Source organism: Oncorhynchus gorbuscha, linkage group LG04, assembly GCF_021184085.1.
Source record: "Oncorhynchus gorbuscha isolate QuinsamMale2020 ecotype Even-year linkage group LG04, OgorEven_v1.0, whole genome shotgun sequence".
NCBI classification, from domain to species: Eukaryota; Metazoa; Chordata; class Actinopteri; order Salmoniformes; family Salmonidae; genus Oncorhynchus; species Oncorhynchus gorbuscha.
Window position 1 is genome coordinate 9,931,280 of NC_060176.1, and position 16,588 is coordinate 9,947,867.

General features: G+C 41.6%; 2 protein-coding genes across 4 annotated transcripts; both read right to left on the reverse strand.

The window, feature by feature from the left end:
* Positions 1–2,137: 2,137 nt before the first annotated feature.
* On the reverse strand, positions 2,138–9,400 carry copb1 (COPI coat complex subunit beta 1). 3 transcript variants are annotated; one of them, XM_046345732.1, is made up of 22 exons: positions 9,271–9,400; positions 8,516–8,669; positions 8,157–8,386; positions 7,849–8,018; positions 7,632–7,746; positions 7,450–7,542; positions 6,825–6,962; positions 6,613–6,732; positions 6,386–6,493; positions 6,107–6,253; positions 5,853–5,998; positions 5,646–5,742; positions 5,394–5,554; positions 5,160–5,280; positions 4,833–5,060; positions 4,465–4,644; positions 3,919–4,063; positions 3,663–3,782; positions 3,409–3,554; positions 3,239–3,328; positions 2,655–2,810; positions 2,138–2,484 (listed from the first exon to the last, which is right to left on the reverse strand). In XM_046345732.1, the coding sequence occupies exons 2-22, from the start codon at positions 8,604–8,606 to the stop codon at positions 2,425–2,427; spliced, it is 2,862 nt and encodes a 953-aa protein (XP_046201688.1). In that variant the 5' UTR covers positions 8,607–8,669; positions 9,271–9,400; the 3' UTR covers positions 2,138–2,424. The 3 variants fall into 3 exon arrangements, with proteins under 3 accessions (XP_046201688.1, XP_046201687.1, XP_046201689.1); XM_046345731.1 differs by having other exon boundaries at positions 9,161–9,349; XM_046345733.1 differs by having other exon boundaries at positions 9,214–9,320.
* Positions 9,401–11,328: 1,928 nt separating this feature from the next.
* Positions 11,329–15,797, reverse strand: LOC124033629 (proteasome subunit alpha type-1-like). The gene is made up of 10 exons (XM_046345751.1): positions 15,683–15,797; positions 14,868–14,912; positions 14,676–14,777; positions 14,469–14,572; positions 14,277–14,365; positions 14,088–14,158; positions 13,875–14,004; positions 13,723–13,802; positions 11,966–12,070; positions 11,329–11,601 (listed from the first exon to the last, which is right to left on the reverse strand). Exons 1-10 carry the CDS (start codon positions 15,683–15,685, stop codon positions 11,542–11,544), a joined length of 789 nt encoding a protein of 262 aa, XP_046201707.1. The 5' UTR covers positions 15,686–15,797; the 3' UTR covers positions 11,329–11,541.
* Between the last annotated feature and the right edge of the window lie 791 nt (positions 15,798–16,588).

A 16,588-nucleotide genomic window follows, 5' to 3' on the forward strand; every position in this document is an offset into this window, starting at 1 on the left:
CAAAAGCTGATTTCTCTCAAATGTTGTGCACAAATTTGTTTACATCCCTGTTAGTGAGCATTTTATAATTTGTCAAAATAATCCATCCAACTGACAGGTGTGGCATATCAAGAAGCTGATTAAACAGCATGATCATTACACAGGTGCACCTTGTCCTGGGGAGAATAAAAGGCCACTCTAAAATGTGCAGTTTTGTCACAACACATTGCCACAGATGTCTCAAGTTTTGAGGGAGCATGCAATTTCCATGCTGACTACAGGAATGGTCCACCTGAGCTTTTGGCAGAGAATGTAATGCTTATTCCTCTACCATAAGACACCTCCAATGCCGTTTTAGAGAATTGTAGAGACCACATGTCACAAAGCCAGTCCAGGACCTCCACATCCGGCTTCTTCACCTGCGAGATCATCAGAGGAGGGAGATGCTGAAGAGTATCTCTGTCTGTAATAATTATGATTGGCTGGACCTGGCTCCTAAGTGGGTGGGGTTATGCCCCCCCAGGCCCACCGATTGCTGTGCCCCTGCCCAGTTTGTGAAATCCATAGATTAGGGCCTCATTATTTGATTTCAATTGACTGATTTCCTTATATGAACTGTAACTCAGCAACATCTTTGAACAGTAGATATGATTTTCCTTCATTTTCCCTCTGTCTCCTCCCAGGAGGGCTATTCAGCAAGATGTTGTATTTTAGACTCCTGAATGAATAAATTCCAATTGACTCCCACTCTGCAACGTAGTGCCAAAGGCATTTGAGGAATTTAAATGAACTGCTGAAATCACAGTCCACACAGCCTGTGGGGTAGCAGAGGAACAACAGGGGCGGTGCACGAGTCCCTCCACACTTCAGGAAACATGGCTTGTATGGTATGTTTCAGTAGGTCACTTAATGGTTCTGTACCTATGTTATACTTCCAGCCCTAAAATCCTTATGTCAACAAAGTTAAAACGGTGAGGCTAAAGGGGAGTTCTGGATTGAAAAAGGGGAGAGATATTTGTAATGGAAGAACTCTTGTTGATTTACTGCGTTGTTGGGGTCTCTTTTTTTCTATTCAGTCATTGTGATACCACACAAGCAGGGAAGTTTAAGAAAACTATGTGAATCACTGAAAAAATGTGAGTCATTCATAATTTCTCTCCGATAACTATTCTGTGGTGTTGTATATCTGCAGATTTTAGGGTGAGATGAGGACTTGAGAGGAAAAGGACTTAATGATTCATCATGGGTTTTATTTGTTACTGTCTGAACTCTTCACTATAGGCCTAAAATCGTGTTTTTCAAACTATTTTATTACAAGCAATCATTTCACAGTAATGTTGCCTTTAAACATGCCTCTCTCAATGAGAATCGAATTGAAATTGTCATCAAATTCAGAAAACGTTCGTCAGTCAGAAAACGTGCGTGAAGTGCTCACATTCCAAATCTTTCCATACAAGGCAAAACGTGATACATTTTCCTTTCCAAGAAGGGAGGGAAATTGAGTGTCTATTCAACTTGAGAAGTTTTATATAATGGTGAGGTGGGAAAGGCAGTCAAAGCAATGTAAATGTATGTGACTAGAAATTGAGAAGGGATTTGGATTTGATGCTGATCGTACACCATTTCAAATAGATAGCAAAGACTGATCTCACACAGCACGTTGATTGTGTTCACTCCACATTTCTATGACTTCAAATTTGGGACCTGGCAGAAACATACATTTTCACTTCATTGATGCAATTAACAGAAGCAATAACTTTTTTCCACAAACCTTTAACTAAGTTTTACTTTCAAGGAATTTGCATGCATCTGATACAATAACCACTTCAATGAGTCATTATCTGAAGTATAAAGACAATAATGGGACATGAGATCAGCTAAGCTGCTTATTCACAGGCAGCCCAATTCAGATCATTTGTTTGGTCAAATGACAAATTAGTGGCAAAAACATAAGAATTGGGCTGCCTATGTAAACACAGCCGTAGTGGATTGAATGTAAATTCAAACTGCATCCATATTTCATGGTTTAGTCATAACTTTTGTCAATGGCGTAGTTAAGGGATTGTGGATCCAAAGTTTTTCCTACCTCGCGTTCCTTTAGTGTGAGTAAAGAACGAATGAACACGCTAACAGCCCATCGTCTGACAAATGTTGGGAGTATGTTTTGTTATATATGTCATGTTTATTGAAAATGAAAGAAAGGCCAAGGATATCACGTCGAGGACAATAAGAGGGAGTTTCGTCCTGACACAGGAGGTGTAAAACCATTTCTCATACAGACATAGAACAGTACTTAATCAAAATGGCAATCCAAAAAATATTGTAGCGCTTTATGGCCAGAGACAGACGAGACTAGAGAGGACGAGCAGAAAGCACATTTCTTTGCAGATTAATCTTATCCAGTAATGTGGAGTTCTCAGTTGGACTGCTGGTTTTCAGTTCACTTTATACAGATGTTTTTTTCTGGGAAAGGTTGATCTTGTCACCCAGACTCAATGCCATACCCTGTAGAGAGAAGGGAAGGGTTACTTGCAATGTATAAACTTTAATAAACAATTCCACCCCGATGTTTGCATTATTCTATCATTACGTCGTCTGCATCGCAAAAAGAGTGCACTATATAGGGAATAGGGTGCATTTTGGGATGTAGTCTGAGTGGGGAGTGAGTTTCTCACCTGGCTCTTGGCCCGGATGCGGATGTGTCCGTTGACAGGGGCATCAGGACCCAGGTGGATGGGCTTCTCAATGCTGACGTTGGCCAGGGCGTCTTCACCGAAGATGGAGCGGGCATACAGGTTGGCAGCCATGAAGCCACAGAAGCCAGAAAGTGCCTGGTTGTAAGGACAGACAAGGTTGTGTGAGTGAGCATCACATGCATTACTACCTATTTGACCCAGTAGTATCAGTCTGAAATGTGCTGAGTTTGCTGAAGACAGGGCTATGACAAGAGAGAGTCAAGCTAATCTTAACTGTCTAAAGCCATCAGTGGATAAATGAAGAACTTGATACAAAATAATAGGTACATAATGTCTGTATCTCGCAGGGCGCCATTTTCTTATCAAACGGATTGATTCAATCAGACAATTATAAAAAGCCATTTAGAAATCAAATCATAACACTGTAAAAAAGGTAGCAGCAACAGAAAAGTCAGAAGGTCTGACAACTTCCACTCATTAGCCTTCTCATCTGCCAGGTTCTGTTCTACACATCATCGTCCTATTGATGTAGTTCTAACGGCAATATTCCACGACTACTGTACCTTCTCTGGGGTCAGGCACTTCATGTTGGTGGAGCTGAGGATGTGGTGGAGGTACTCGTTCAGGTCTGCAATGTTGGTGTTCACTGTCACCTAGAATAAACAGTGTTATTACGATCATCCACTGAACACACTAACAAAACATGGACAGTTCTCTTATCTAACAGTAGTACCTTATTCTCCCACTCAAACTCAGCCCACATCTGTCGGAACTCTGCATCTGTGCACGAGGCTGGCTGGATGTAGTCCATGATGTCAATGTGGATGTCACTGAGGACCACGCAGTTCCTGTCGCTGGCAGCTCCTGATACGTCATACACTGAGAGACAGACAGACATTAGAACTGATGTCGTACACATGGAGTGGAGGCTGGCATCAGATTATTCATGACAAGTATTCTGACAGAAGTTAGAAGTGATCCTCTTACCTATGTTGCCAAATATGATGCCATTCTCTGTGGACGCCACTTTGACATTAGCCTTGATGTTGGCAAAGTCATGGGGTGCCAGAGTGAGAGGAGAAGGCTTCTCAACCAGCTTGAGGTCACCTGTTGGATTGAAAGGTTTATATCAGCATTAGACATACATCACCTATGGCAAACAAGATAAATTGCCCTGAAACAGCCCTTAGTAAGGTTGTATGACTCTGCATGTAGTCATAAGAACTGTAGACTAGGACCTCACCCAATGTCGCCAGCTCCAGGGTGCAATTCTGAAGGGTGTCGTTGGTTTGGTTGACGACCAGCACGTCCAGCACAATGTCATACTGGTTGACATGGACATAGGCCTCAGCATAGACTGGGTCTGAGAAACCAGTCAGCTGGGTAACCTGCAATACAACATACACTCAGAATGACATGGTCCTCACCAACCTGTTGTTATACAATGGAGCAACTGTCAATAACTACCTCAACAGCACTAATAGCTAAGATGAAAACGTACATTTCGGAATAGGATCCGGATACAATCCATGCCATAGCCTGAACTTAGAAATGTTGTTATATTCATTCCCTCTTTCATAGTCGTTCCTGTGGAACAGAACTAGAAAACACTGATTTCTCTTTTGCAATGGCTCACTGTCACGTTGGAAACAAAGCCACCTGCTGGCAACTTGAGGTATATCACACCTACTTTCCAAAAAGGCACATGACCGTGCGATTTCACAAGCACACAATTTTGTAATTCTGTAACAGAACAGTGTGTGTGTCTAATGGGTCCTTGTATGTGTACCTTGTTGAGTTTGGAGGCCATGGGGTCGTTAGCCTCCTTTTTAAGAGTGGTTCCCATGGCAGCCAGTAAACTGAGCTGGAACTGGTCCTCCTTGGAGGATGTCTCGTTCTTGGCCGTCAGTTGCATAAAGGAAATGGGGTCGTCTGCCTGCACCAGCACGTTCCGTTTCTCTGACTCTTTCTGTGGATAAGAGCACAGAACACCATCAGCACATAGCAATACAATCCAGCAGTGTCCAAATGGATAGGCAGCCAGGTGAAGGGAGAACTAGAGTATAGCTGATTGAACTGGGAGAAGGCAGTGGTTTAGTGAGAAGAGTGGACTGGAAGCTATGGCCTAGTAATCTAGCAGCCAGCGCTCCTCCCTACCTTCTGAGATAGCTTCTCCTCCTCCAGCCTGACAGTGAGCATGTGAGACAGGGACTTGCGGCACTCCTTATTAAAGATGTCATTCATGAGGGGCGAACACTCGGACAGCACCTTGAGGCACAGCGAGATGCGGTCCACATCGTCGTCTGTGATGGGCTTCTTGGGCAGAGAGGACTTGCCCAAGTGGAGGATGGTGGCCATGATCAGCATAGACTCAGCCACAAAGGACTGAAGGGGAGACGGTGATAAAGAGCATTAGAATCACTTCATGACTTTCAATGGACAGTGAACATGGAATACCTAAATCACAACTGTTTCTATACTTACATTCTGTCTCTTTTTGTCTTGAACTATGGTGACATATCGCAGGGCCACTTTGGTCAGGGTTGTGGCTAAAGAGGCTGCCACATAGAAGTCTCCGTCCATCAAGAAGCCCCTGAGAGGAGGCCTACAGGGAAAGAGACGACAGTTTAATTTAGTGACATATCACCTACTCCTGAAAGACAATCACTGCAAGCTAAGAAACTATGCATTTTAGACACAAAAGGTGATTTATTTTACCTGTCCTCTTCCTTCTTTGAGGGACGGGAGGAGCTGAGGGCGCTCTGTGTGACGTAGGTGCCCATCTCCGTCACCAGTTTGGCTGCTGGCGCTGCGCTCACCTCTTCTTCCGGCTTCCCCTCCCCAGCCTCTTTCTTGATCTCGTTCTCTACTATGGGAATCTGAAAAAGGGACAGACATGAGCAACTGGCATCAAGTATCACTCTGGTATTGGGCGCTGAAAGTGAATGAATAATCCATAAGCACACACACCTCTCCAAGCGACCTGCGCACTTCTGTCATCACACTCTGAATGTCCTCTTTAGTGCTGCAGTATTCTCCCAGGATCCAAAGCGCTCCTCTGTAGATCCTAACATAGTTTAAAAGATTGGATGTCAGCATAAAAAAAGAAATCAGTAATTCTCCAAAAGCATCCTGTGATTGTCTATTTATATATAAGCTTGTCGGTCTTGGTCTTACTTGACAGTCCTGATGGCGTGGAAGACTTCCAGCATCTTCTCGATGATGAGGGGCCTCAGGTTGTCGAACCTCTGAATGGCCTCCCTCACAAACTCCAGCACATCAGCCGCAGCTGCCTCATTAGTGTCACTCAGGAACTCCATCAGCTGAGTGACACACGTATGTTATTTAGAATACATCACAGAGGACAGAATGACCCTAGCTGTGTTTGATTTCAGGGTGTGTGTGAGAACAGGGTAGATCGGTAGACTCACCACAGGAATGACATTGGCCGCCATGTCAGGGAAGCGTACACTGCATGAGTGGAGGGTGCGCACCAGCAGCTGCCTGAATTTATCAGTGTCCTCATGCTCCGTCACATTGTTGGTCTTAATCACCTCCTTCTTCAGAACTATCACCAACTGGAACACAAACACATGAACACCTTAGTTAGAATAATAATCCTTTTACGAAATAGACAGGAGAGGCGAGTCCACAGAGACAGGAGAGTCCACAGAGACAGGAGAGAATAGTCCTGAGGATGACACCCCCACCTCCTCTACGTTCCGGGATGAGACTAGGTCCAAGGCCAGCTGCAGGGTCTTCTTCCGGACCTCGAGGTCAGGCGTGCTCAAAACACGCAGAATGTCCATCACCAGGTCCTGGGTGGACAGAGAATAGACATGTTAACCAGGTTATTATTACACTTCAAAGACTTACTGGTACCTAACATGGAGTCTGTTCACCAGGAGCAACATTGATGAAAGTGAAGTTGGAGTACCTGGAGAACACGTTCATGAGTGGGATGCTCCTTCAGCTCTATCAGACGATCCAGGACGATCAGCTTCACGTTGTTGTCACTCTCCTTGATGATCAGGTCGATGTAGCACTGGGCAGCAGCCTAGAACAAACACACAAATGCCATAGAAAGACACACAATGCCAGACTAAAATCGACAGCAGTGCCGTGATGTAGATAAGTGAGAGGGGGTACCTTGATGGCAGTGGGTGCGCTGGACAATGTGACAAGAGTGCCAGCTGCCTCGTACTTGACGGCTGGGCTGGAGGACTGCAACAGGTTGTAGATGCAGCGGATGAAGCGGGCACGCTCAGAAGGGTTAGCGTGGCACACCTAAACATTGAGGAAACAAGAGACATGGCAAATAAAAATGCTAGTACTTACGTGGATATAATTTTCAATTGAAGATGTATTTTTTGTGCCATTTTTCTCCCCAATTTCATGGTATCCAATTGGTAGTTAGTCTTGTCTCATCATTGCAACTCCCATTATGGACTCGGGAGAGGCGAAGGTCTAGAGTCGTGTGTCCCAGCCAAGCTGCACTGCTTTTTGACACAATGCCCACATAACCCGGAAGCCAACCGCACCAACGTGTCAGAGGAACCGCCGTACAACTGGCAACCGTGTCAGCATGTACTGAGCCCGGCCAGCCACAGGAGTCACTAGTTGCGGATGAGACAAGGACATCTCTGCCGGCCAAACCTTCCCCTAACCCAAACGACGGTTTAGGCCTATTGTGTGCCGTCCAATGGATTCTCTACATATTTCTCTAGAGAGATATCTGGGAGGTTTCTGGTGGGAAAATGTCTGAAGGACTCACCTTGTAAATCAGCTCCACAATGACCAACTGGAGAATATCTCCAAATGTATGTACTTGATCAATGCAGGTGCTGAGGTAATCCAGAGCTCTGTCCTGCACAGTGGAATTGACCAGTGTTAGTCCCAGACACAGAAAAATGTTGGTGATCGGTCTCTACTAAAAAAAGTTAAGATGCAATTGACCTGGTCTGCGTGAATGAGCATCATGAAAGCATTTCTCTTGCAGCTGGCATCTTTTTCATTCACAAGGAAATCATGGATCAACTCAGGGGCATCTGGGATAAGATTTTCAAAGTTCCTGAGATGGAAATAAAATTGCTCAAGTAAATGCCATGTTCCCCATTAAGGGTCATAAACAGTGATACGGGACTTCCATATTGTATCACTACAGTAAGTGTACCTGTAGATGGTGTAGATGGCCAGTACAGCATTGCGGCGAACGTAGCTGTGGCGGTGCTCCAGGCAGGCGCGGATGGCTGGCATGAGGGGCTCCAGCAGCTCAGACTCCTTCAACTTGCACAGAAAGCGCAGAGTGGATCCACGGATGAACTCGTTGGGGTGCTGCAAGTCCTGAAACAGACAAACATACACTTGAATAAGAGGCATTAAATTAAATAGTCACACGTCATACTTTCTTGTGCTAATTATATAATGTATCTAACATTCAGACATACAGTGACAGTACACTTGTGTAGTATGCTACTATACCTTTCTGTAGGCGTCACAGACAAGGATCATCTCCTGAAGTAGCTTGCCATCTGGAGTCGTTTTGGGGACAATCTCCCAGAAGACTAGCAGAAGTTTTTTAATGGTGTGGTCTTGAAGTGGGAGGACAAATCGGATGATGGTCATCAGTAGGCCTGGCAGCTTCTCTCCATTCAGTATCATGATGATTACCTTCTTCAGGGCCTCTGTCTTTGCCTTGATCTCTCCTTTTTCTGATATCAGGAAAAAATAACATTGTATTACTCTTAAAGTCACACTAATCACAGATCAGTCACGCTGATAGTTTAGGGGCAGTTAGGTGCCTATTGCCAATGCAGATAGGGTCAACAGAGGATACTTACCCAAGTCTGCTTTGAGACTGACTTCCGATGGAGGTTCGGAGTCATTTGGAACATTGATCAAAGTGTAACAAACATTCTCGGCGGCTGTCATTTTGCCGGATGGATCCTCTTTCCTCTTGCAGCACCCCAATCAACAGAACTGTTAAGATGATTCCTATGAAGTACCCATCAAGTAATGTTAATGCATAATCCGACATATGTAAATATAGGTGCTATTACACATATACGTTTTTGAACACGACTCGTGCTTTCGAATACTGCACTGCTGTAACTAGGAAATATGTGGTAGCTAGTCGACACATCCACGTAGACAAGTCAGTTAGCTAGCTTGTACTATAGTAGCTAGGTTTTTTGTTTGTTGAGTAGCCAGTAAATGTTATTCATTCACACAGGCCGCCTCGGCTGTTAGTTAGCTAGTATGCTAGTTATTGAAAAGTCAATAGCCTAACGAATTATGCAGCTCAATCAGTGACATTCACAACAACAAAAAATGCAATATGGCAGTATCACTTCACAGAGCCTAGTAAACTAGCCGGATGTTTTGTTATTGCAAATAGAGCAAGCTCAAACGCTTGTCGTCCATGACAGCTAGCGTTAGCTTGCAAATGGTGGATAGATACCAAAACATATTTGGAATACAATTACCCAAACCAATCCTTCCGCACTTGGTTACGATAGAGAAATAAGCGCTTAGCTACCTTACTGCACGTTTACTATATTTTAAAATAGACTCAGATGTCGCGTCTCTTATTTACTTGGGCATCTGTAAATTGCTCAGAGATCTTCTCGAGCTGTCCGTTCCCCACTTCCCTGTGACGTGGAAAGATTAGCTACTTTCTGAGCCACATCACTGATACAGCAAGTGAAAAGAGACAAATAACCCGGATGTCTAGACGCGAAGACGAAATTCTAATTATGAGTGTTGCCCAATGTAACAATATTCTATATTGCCTCCATGGATGTACTGAAGTGATTCTTTACATGTTTTTGCTACAAGTAATTTATACATTTGCTATTTATGAAATATTGAATTGTAGATTTAGTTTATAATTGACCCATCCGCCCATCACTTGGTATGGTCCAATCCAGAAGGTTAACCAAGCAACATTATATAAGGTTACCATTTCAGTTGGGTTTGTAAGTAGGTTGTTTTACCAGTGATTACGATTCAATAAAGTCCATAGTAATCCTGGGTTAGTCAGGAAGTTTGAACATCTATGTTTTTATTTTTTTGTTCAAAGTTCAGTTGGTGTTTAGGCATAAATAAACCCCCACTTTGGTTCCTACCTCTTTGAAAACATCCACCACCGAGTGGCCACATAAGAACATAGAATTACATTGCAGTAATGAGAAAAGATAAACATGATGTTACATTTCTTTTAAAAACCTATTACGGCTGAAATCCCGTTAACGGGATTGATATGACAAAAGCCAGTGAAAGTGCAGGGCGCCAAATTCAAACAACAGAAATGTAATAATTCAAATTCCTCAAACATACAAGTATTTTACACCACCAAATTGTTGTTAATCCCACCACAGTGTCCGATTTCAAAAAGGCTTTACGACGAAAGCATACCATGTGATTATGTTAGGTCAGCACCTAGTCACAGAAAAAACACCGCCATTTTTCCAGCCTAAGAGTCACAAAAAGCAGAAAGAGATCAAATGAATGACTAACCTTTGATGATCTTCATCAGATGACACTCATAGGACTTCATGTTACACAATACATGTATGTTTTGTTCGATAAAGTTCATATTTATATCCACAATTCTCAGTTTACATTGGTGTGATATGTTCGGTAATGTTTTGCTTCCAAAACATCCGGTGATTTTGGAGAGCCACATCAATTTACAGAAATACTCAAACATTGATAAAAGATACAAGTTTTATGCATGTAATTATAGATAAACTTCACCTTAATGCAACCGCTGTGTCAGATTTCGAAAAAGCTTTACGGAAAAAGCACACCATGCAATAATCTGAGTACAGTACTCAGAGACCAAAACAAGCCATACAGATACCCGCCATGTTGTGGAATCAACAGAAGTCAGAAATAGCATTATAAATATTCACTTACCTTTGATGATCTTCATCAGAATGCATTCCCAGGAATCCCAGATCCACAATAAATGTTTGTTTTGTTCGATAAAGTCCATAATTTATGTCCAAATACCTCCTTTTTGTTCACGCGTTTAGTTCACAAATCCAAATTCACAAGGGGCAGGCACTTAGTTCAGACGACAATTCCATTACAGTTCGTAGAAACATGTCAAACGATGTATAGAATCAATCTTAAGGATGTTTTTATCATAAATCTTCCAACCGGACAATTCCAATGTCTTTAGAAAGGAAAAGAAATGCAGCTAACTCTCACGGGCGCAGGCGAGCCTGAGCTCATGGCACTCTGCCAGATACCTGTTTGAAACAGCTCTCATTCACTCCCCCTTCGCAATAGAAGCCTGAAACAAGGTTCTAAAGACTGTTGACATCTAGTGGAAGCCTTAGGAAGTGCTAAATGACTGCATAGACACTATATTGGATAGGCAAAGACTTGAAAACGTACAAACCTCAAATTTCCCACTTTCTGGTTGGATTTTTTCTCAGGTTTTTGCCTGCCATATGAGTTCTGTTATACTCACAGGCATCATTCAAACAGTTTTAGAACCTTCATAGTGTGTTCAATCCAAATCTAATAGTATGCATATATTAGCTTCTGGGCCTGAGTAGCAGGCAGTTTACTCTGGGCACATTATTCATCCAAGTTACTCAATACTGCCCCCCAGCCATAAGAAGTTTAACGAACCAGACAATTTCAGAAAAGGTTTGTCTTTAATGACAAAAAATGTATGCAAACATTGAACCGTTCACAAAAAGCATAGATAGTCGACTTGAACATACACAAGTATAATGGTAATTGTTCTCCATGTTGATACAGTTACAAGTGAGTGTGGGTGGAATATTGACTGAATGAATCAGGGATAAGAGCGTTGTCATCTTCACACTGTCTGGGACACACTTCAATCTCAGAGCTCCATGGGCTCTTCTGGCTTCTCTGCTGCCGGCTCATCATCTGGCTGGGCAACCTGCAGTACAACAAGAGGACATGGCATGTGCATTGTCAGGTATGGAGATACAGTGCCTTGCGAAAGTATTCGGCCCCCTTGAAATTTGCAACCTTTCAGGCTTCAAACATAAAGATATAAAACTGTATTTTTTTGTGAAGAATCAACAACAAGTGGGACACAATCATGAAGTGGAACGACATTTATTGGATATTTCTAACTTTTTTAACAAATCAAAAACTGAAAAATTGGGCATGCAAAATTATTCATGAATAATGTATAATGAATAATGTACCGTCAATAATCTTAAGGCAATAACCGTTCCTCTTGACAAGTTTCCTCAGAGAAAATATTTGTATTCAACATTTGCCAAGTTGTTCCTTACCCTTCTCTGTGGCCTCTCCTCAAGGCCTTCAAGGAATGATGCCACATCGCCATCATCGTAGATGGTGAACTCCATGTCCTTGCCAACAATCCCAACGGACACATTCTAAAAGGGCAGACAGTAAGTTGTCAATCTGTGAATTAACTTGTGTTCCCGAACCCCTACCCTTCTCTCTGAACCCCTCATGTATTTAAAAACACTGGATTAGTGTAAGAATGGCTAGAAGGTGTTTTCACATAGTAGTTATACCAGTCCATCCCATAAGGGGGAGCGAATGAGAGTCCACTTCAGGGTGAGGAGTAGATAATTGGACAGTAGCCTGATATTAAAAGTCTTAAGGTTACTACAAGCTTCACTCCGTTGATCTACGTGCACGTGGGAGCAGTGGGATTTTTGGAGCAGGGGATACGTTTTGGTAACATGATATCCTTGCCGGTCCCACTCCCATTAAAATAAAATCAGATTTTATTTGTCACATACGCCAAATAGAACAGGTGTAGACCTTAGTGAAATGTTCACTTACAAGCCCTTAACCAACAATGCAGTTAAGAAAAATAGGTGTTAAGAAATTATTTACTAAAATAAACTGAAGTTAAAAAATAAAAACATAAAGCAAGAATAGAACATAATTAAAAGAACTATAATAAAATAACAGTAGCGAGGCTATATACTGGGTGTACCGGTACAGAGTCAATATGCGGGGGCACAAGTTAGTCGAGGTAATTGAGGAAATATTTACATGTAGGTAGATGTAAAGTGACTCACAAGGGGGGCGATAGCAAAGTTTTGTAATATTTTCATTTTTATTAGTAGCTAGCTGGTAGCCTGGCTAGCTGGCTTTAAACATAGGAAGCTAGCTAGCTTTTTTAATTTCCTACATCTATCTCCTTATGAAATAAATCAGATTTATAATTAAAACATATGCACTGGCAAATATTCGTATAGTTGCAGGTTTAACTACTGATGGGGAAACAAAGCTTCCTGAAGCTGAGGTTTTCAAGAAAATTGTGTCAAATAGGTTCATTACTCAAGGCTTTAATCAGCACAGTGTACACTAGTTACGTCTGCTGTTCAAAAATAATTTAGAGCAGCCAAATTAGCGTGTGCTCAGCATAGCCTTTTTGTCTTCTACCAAACCAATCAGGTGGTTGTTCGACGAAACGAAGCTTCATGTCATTAATCACATGCTTCTGATATTCGTGATACAGGCATTTGCACACTGCCTCAAAGTACACTTCTTAGCGATTTTGACGTATGCCTCAGAATTCAGGTATCAAACGTAACATCACTAAGTGTAACCCGAAACATTATCCCAGTTTGATATGCTGCTTGTGTATTAATTCCCATATCAGCTAAAAACAGAATATCATAATGTTTTGCTCACAGAGAAAAAATCATATGGCTAGCTAGTTGGCTATAGCAGGTTATACCATTTCACACTAGCCTGATAGTTATAACTTCTAAACAAAATACCTTTTTGGGTGGATTCTTGTTGTTTGATTATCAATGCAAAATAGGCTATTTTGATGAATAACCTATAGATCAGATTGAGGAACCAACTGACAACACTGCCCCCCATGGCTGCGGAAAGAATGATACGGCACATCTCAATTTTCAGGTAGTAGAAAAGCATGTTGAATACCGGATGGTATTACAAGAAGCAGCCCCTTTTGTGACAAACAAAAACGACATTCCAACATTGCGCTACGCTCTGAATCTTGCGTCTCCATAGAGCTTGCAGTAAGCTTAAGGTTTACCTTTGTGGTAAGATCTTGTTCTGCAGGTAGAGTTTCTCTCAGTCCCCGGAGGCCATGTTGAACCAGGTCATTCAGTTCACCTACAAGACAGAATGAAAGTTTTACAATGTGCTTACATCAGAAGCAGAGAAGAAAAGGCTTAAAATACTCACAGTCGAGAAAAGTGTCCATATGTCTTTCCAGGTAGGTACGTGCAGACTGGGAGCGGGCCCCTATGGACATGGCCTTGCAATCAAAGTAGTTGGCAGAGGGGCAGGTCTGGAAAATGTGTGGCCCCATATCCTAGAAAAGACAGACAATATTAGATATGACATACTACTCCACTAATATTTACAGAGGAACAAACCAACCAATACATATCTTACATCATATCCCGCGATGAGTAATCCCACACCATAAGGCCTTCTTCCATATCTCTGTGTAGGGATCTGGGTTTCTGAGTGCTAGGTCAAGGTCGATTGTCTTAGTTACAACAGTATAATAACTTTTCAAATGATCAATACAGACAATTCATGTTAAGCATCATAAAAACTACATTTGTGGTAAAACGATACTGCTTCCAATTAGTGTGACCAAGCGGGACACAGGGAGAGGCCGATCAAACACGAACCTGGAGTCCAGGCACTCCTGACGCATAAAGTTGCTGAAGGAGTATGATGGAAGAGAGAAGTGTTAACCTCAGTCAGAAGAATACTGTCTAATTCTCTTCAAGAATATGAAAAACCATGCACAACAGATCCTCTTACCAGAGTAGCCTTGCATCAGCAGTGAGGCCAGCAATGGAGATGCCAACATGGCTGTCGACGTGTAGAATTTTCTTCTGATGGGCAGCCAACTCGGACTGAGCTCGCTGGACAAGAACACAAAATTAGGATTAAAAATAGACTACTTTTACACTGCTTTTCATATAATCATGTTCTTGAATGCAAATGTAAAATCAATGTAAATTGTACCTTCAGAGCCACAAGTACAGCATGACTGCGAGATTTCAGACCCACTGTGGCAGATCCTTGTTTCACTGCTTCCATAGCATATTCAATCTGATGAATACGCCCCTGAAACATAAGACAGTGACCTGTTATGAGTCACAAATATTGCAGCTGAAATTGCTGACTGTTACATTACCTGTATTTGCAGACTCTTACCTGTGGACTCCAAACGGTGACATCATTGTCATACTGGTTGCGGAACTAAGAAAAATACAAAAATGAGTCTTACAATCTAGAAACCTACATGTTGCTGTCGTCATAGGACAATATGTCATCATTGATTCCATAATAGAAATCAAGTTCCATTTAATGTTATCATGGAACCCATTATTGCTCCATTGTTTATATTGGCTGCACAAAGCCCACTTTTTAATGGTAACAGTTACTTCTTACGTATCTTTAACAAGGCAATGACTCTGCTAAAATATATCTGATTTAACTAACTAGCTAGCAACACAGATTGGTCTTCACACAGTGAAGTTTGACTTCAAGTTGTGAACAACTAATCTAGGTAGGTAGGTAGGTAGGTAGGTAGGTAGGTAGGTAGGTAGGTAGGTAGGTAGGTAGGTAGGTAGCTAGCTAGGTAGGTAGCTAGCTGAATGGATAACATTAGCTAGCTAGTTAGCTACCATTGATTAAAATGTTAGCTATGTCCAATAACATTAAGAAAGAAGTTAGCTTCTACTATCATATTCTACCCAAAATATGGGATAGTCACCGGTTAGGGGTGCAGCCATAGGATTTGTTGTTAGCCTAGCCAGCTATTATATTTCATTACCTTTTTCTTAACCGGTAAGTTACAGCAGCGTGGCTAGTAAGCTTAACTAAATGCTTACTCATTGCTAGGGATAGCTAGCTAAGTAGCCTTTCCATCCAACTACAGATAACAGAGATTTCTGGTGCATTTAATTATTACGTTTGCAGTCACTTTTGATATATCGTACATATTATATTATTTCTTCCAAGCTTACCATGATGATAGAGCTTTCCACCAACAAGCGCCTCAGATAACCGATTAGAGCTTGATTACTTTTCCTATTGACGTCTGTGCAAAGGGGAACAAGTAGATTACAGATGTGATGTGAAATTCTTCACCAGACACTGCTGAATAAATCAGAAACCACCCACAATACACAAAGTAATTACTCAATACACCTAATCTTAAACATAATCTACAATCTCGTCGAAATCAACTATTTACAGCTGAAAATTTCGATTTTGAAGGTGCTTTCCTTATTCTGACATACATATAATTTGCTTTATCCAAATAGAGTCCTCTGATATATGTAGTGCTCTAAAGATGTGATTCCGTGGACGAACAATGCTTTCATTTACAAAGTCTCATTAGAACACATACACAAATAGGTATTCTAAGATTAAACATATTTTCAAAAAGGAAGTGGTAGATTTCTTTAGTTGAACATATTTGGAAATCTTTCAATATCACAGGCCTGCCAGAGTAACTAGGCCTAGATAGGGGGTACAATAGCCTGGCTATGTAATTACACTATAAAAAATGTTTAATAATAATAGTAATACTACTACTATTATTACTACTACTTCTACTGCCACTAATAATAATGGTTAAACGTTCAAATAATGGGCCTTATTTTTGGCCAACATGTACTTTACCGATCCTAAAATCCTAAAGAAACAGATCAAGTTGCATATCTGTTTGAAAGCAAGATCATTTGACGTTTGGATTTTGTCCAAAGTAACGGTAACCAAAATCAGGTAAATTGATAAACGCACACTTTCTTTAACCTCCCTGTCAACATGTTGACGTTGTGTGGTTGTTTTTAGCTGTATAGATGATCTATTTTTGAGGTTTTCAGTGTATTTTGAACGCGTTCAGACAATGCAATTAATTGTGATTT

Excerpts from the sequence above, each read along its gene's own strand:
- LOC124033629 (XM_046345751.1), bottom strand. Across the intron at positions 14,778-14,867 it reads TCACCGTTTGGAGTCCACAG|GGGCGTATTCATCAGATTGA; the intron begins GTAAGAGTCTGC and ends CTTATGTTTCAG. Across the intron at positions 13,803-13,874 it reads TATGGACACTTTTCTCGACT|GTGAACTGAATGACCTGGTT; the intron begins GTGAGTATTTTA and ends TCTGTCTTGTAG.
- copb1 (XM_046345732.1), bottom strand. The coding sequence starts at position 8,606 with ATGACAGCCGCCGAGAATGTTTGTTACACTTTGATCAATGTTCCAAAT. Across the intron at positions 2,811-3,238 it reads AGTGCCTGACCCCAGAGAAG|GCACTTTCTGGCTTCTGTGG; the intron begins GTACAGTAGTCG and ends CCTTACAACCAG. Across the intron at positions 2,485-2,654 it reads GCATCCGGGCCAAGAGCCAG|GGTATGGCATTGAGTCTGGG; the intron begins GTGAGAAACTCA and ends TTCTCTCTACAG.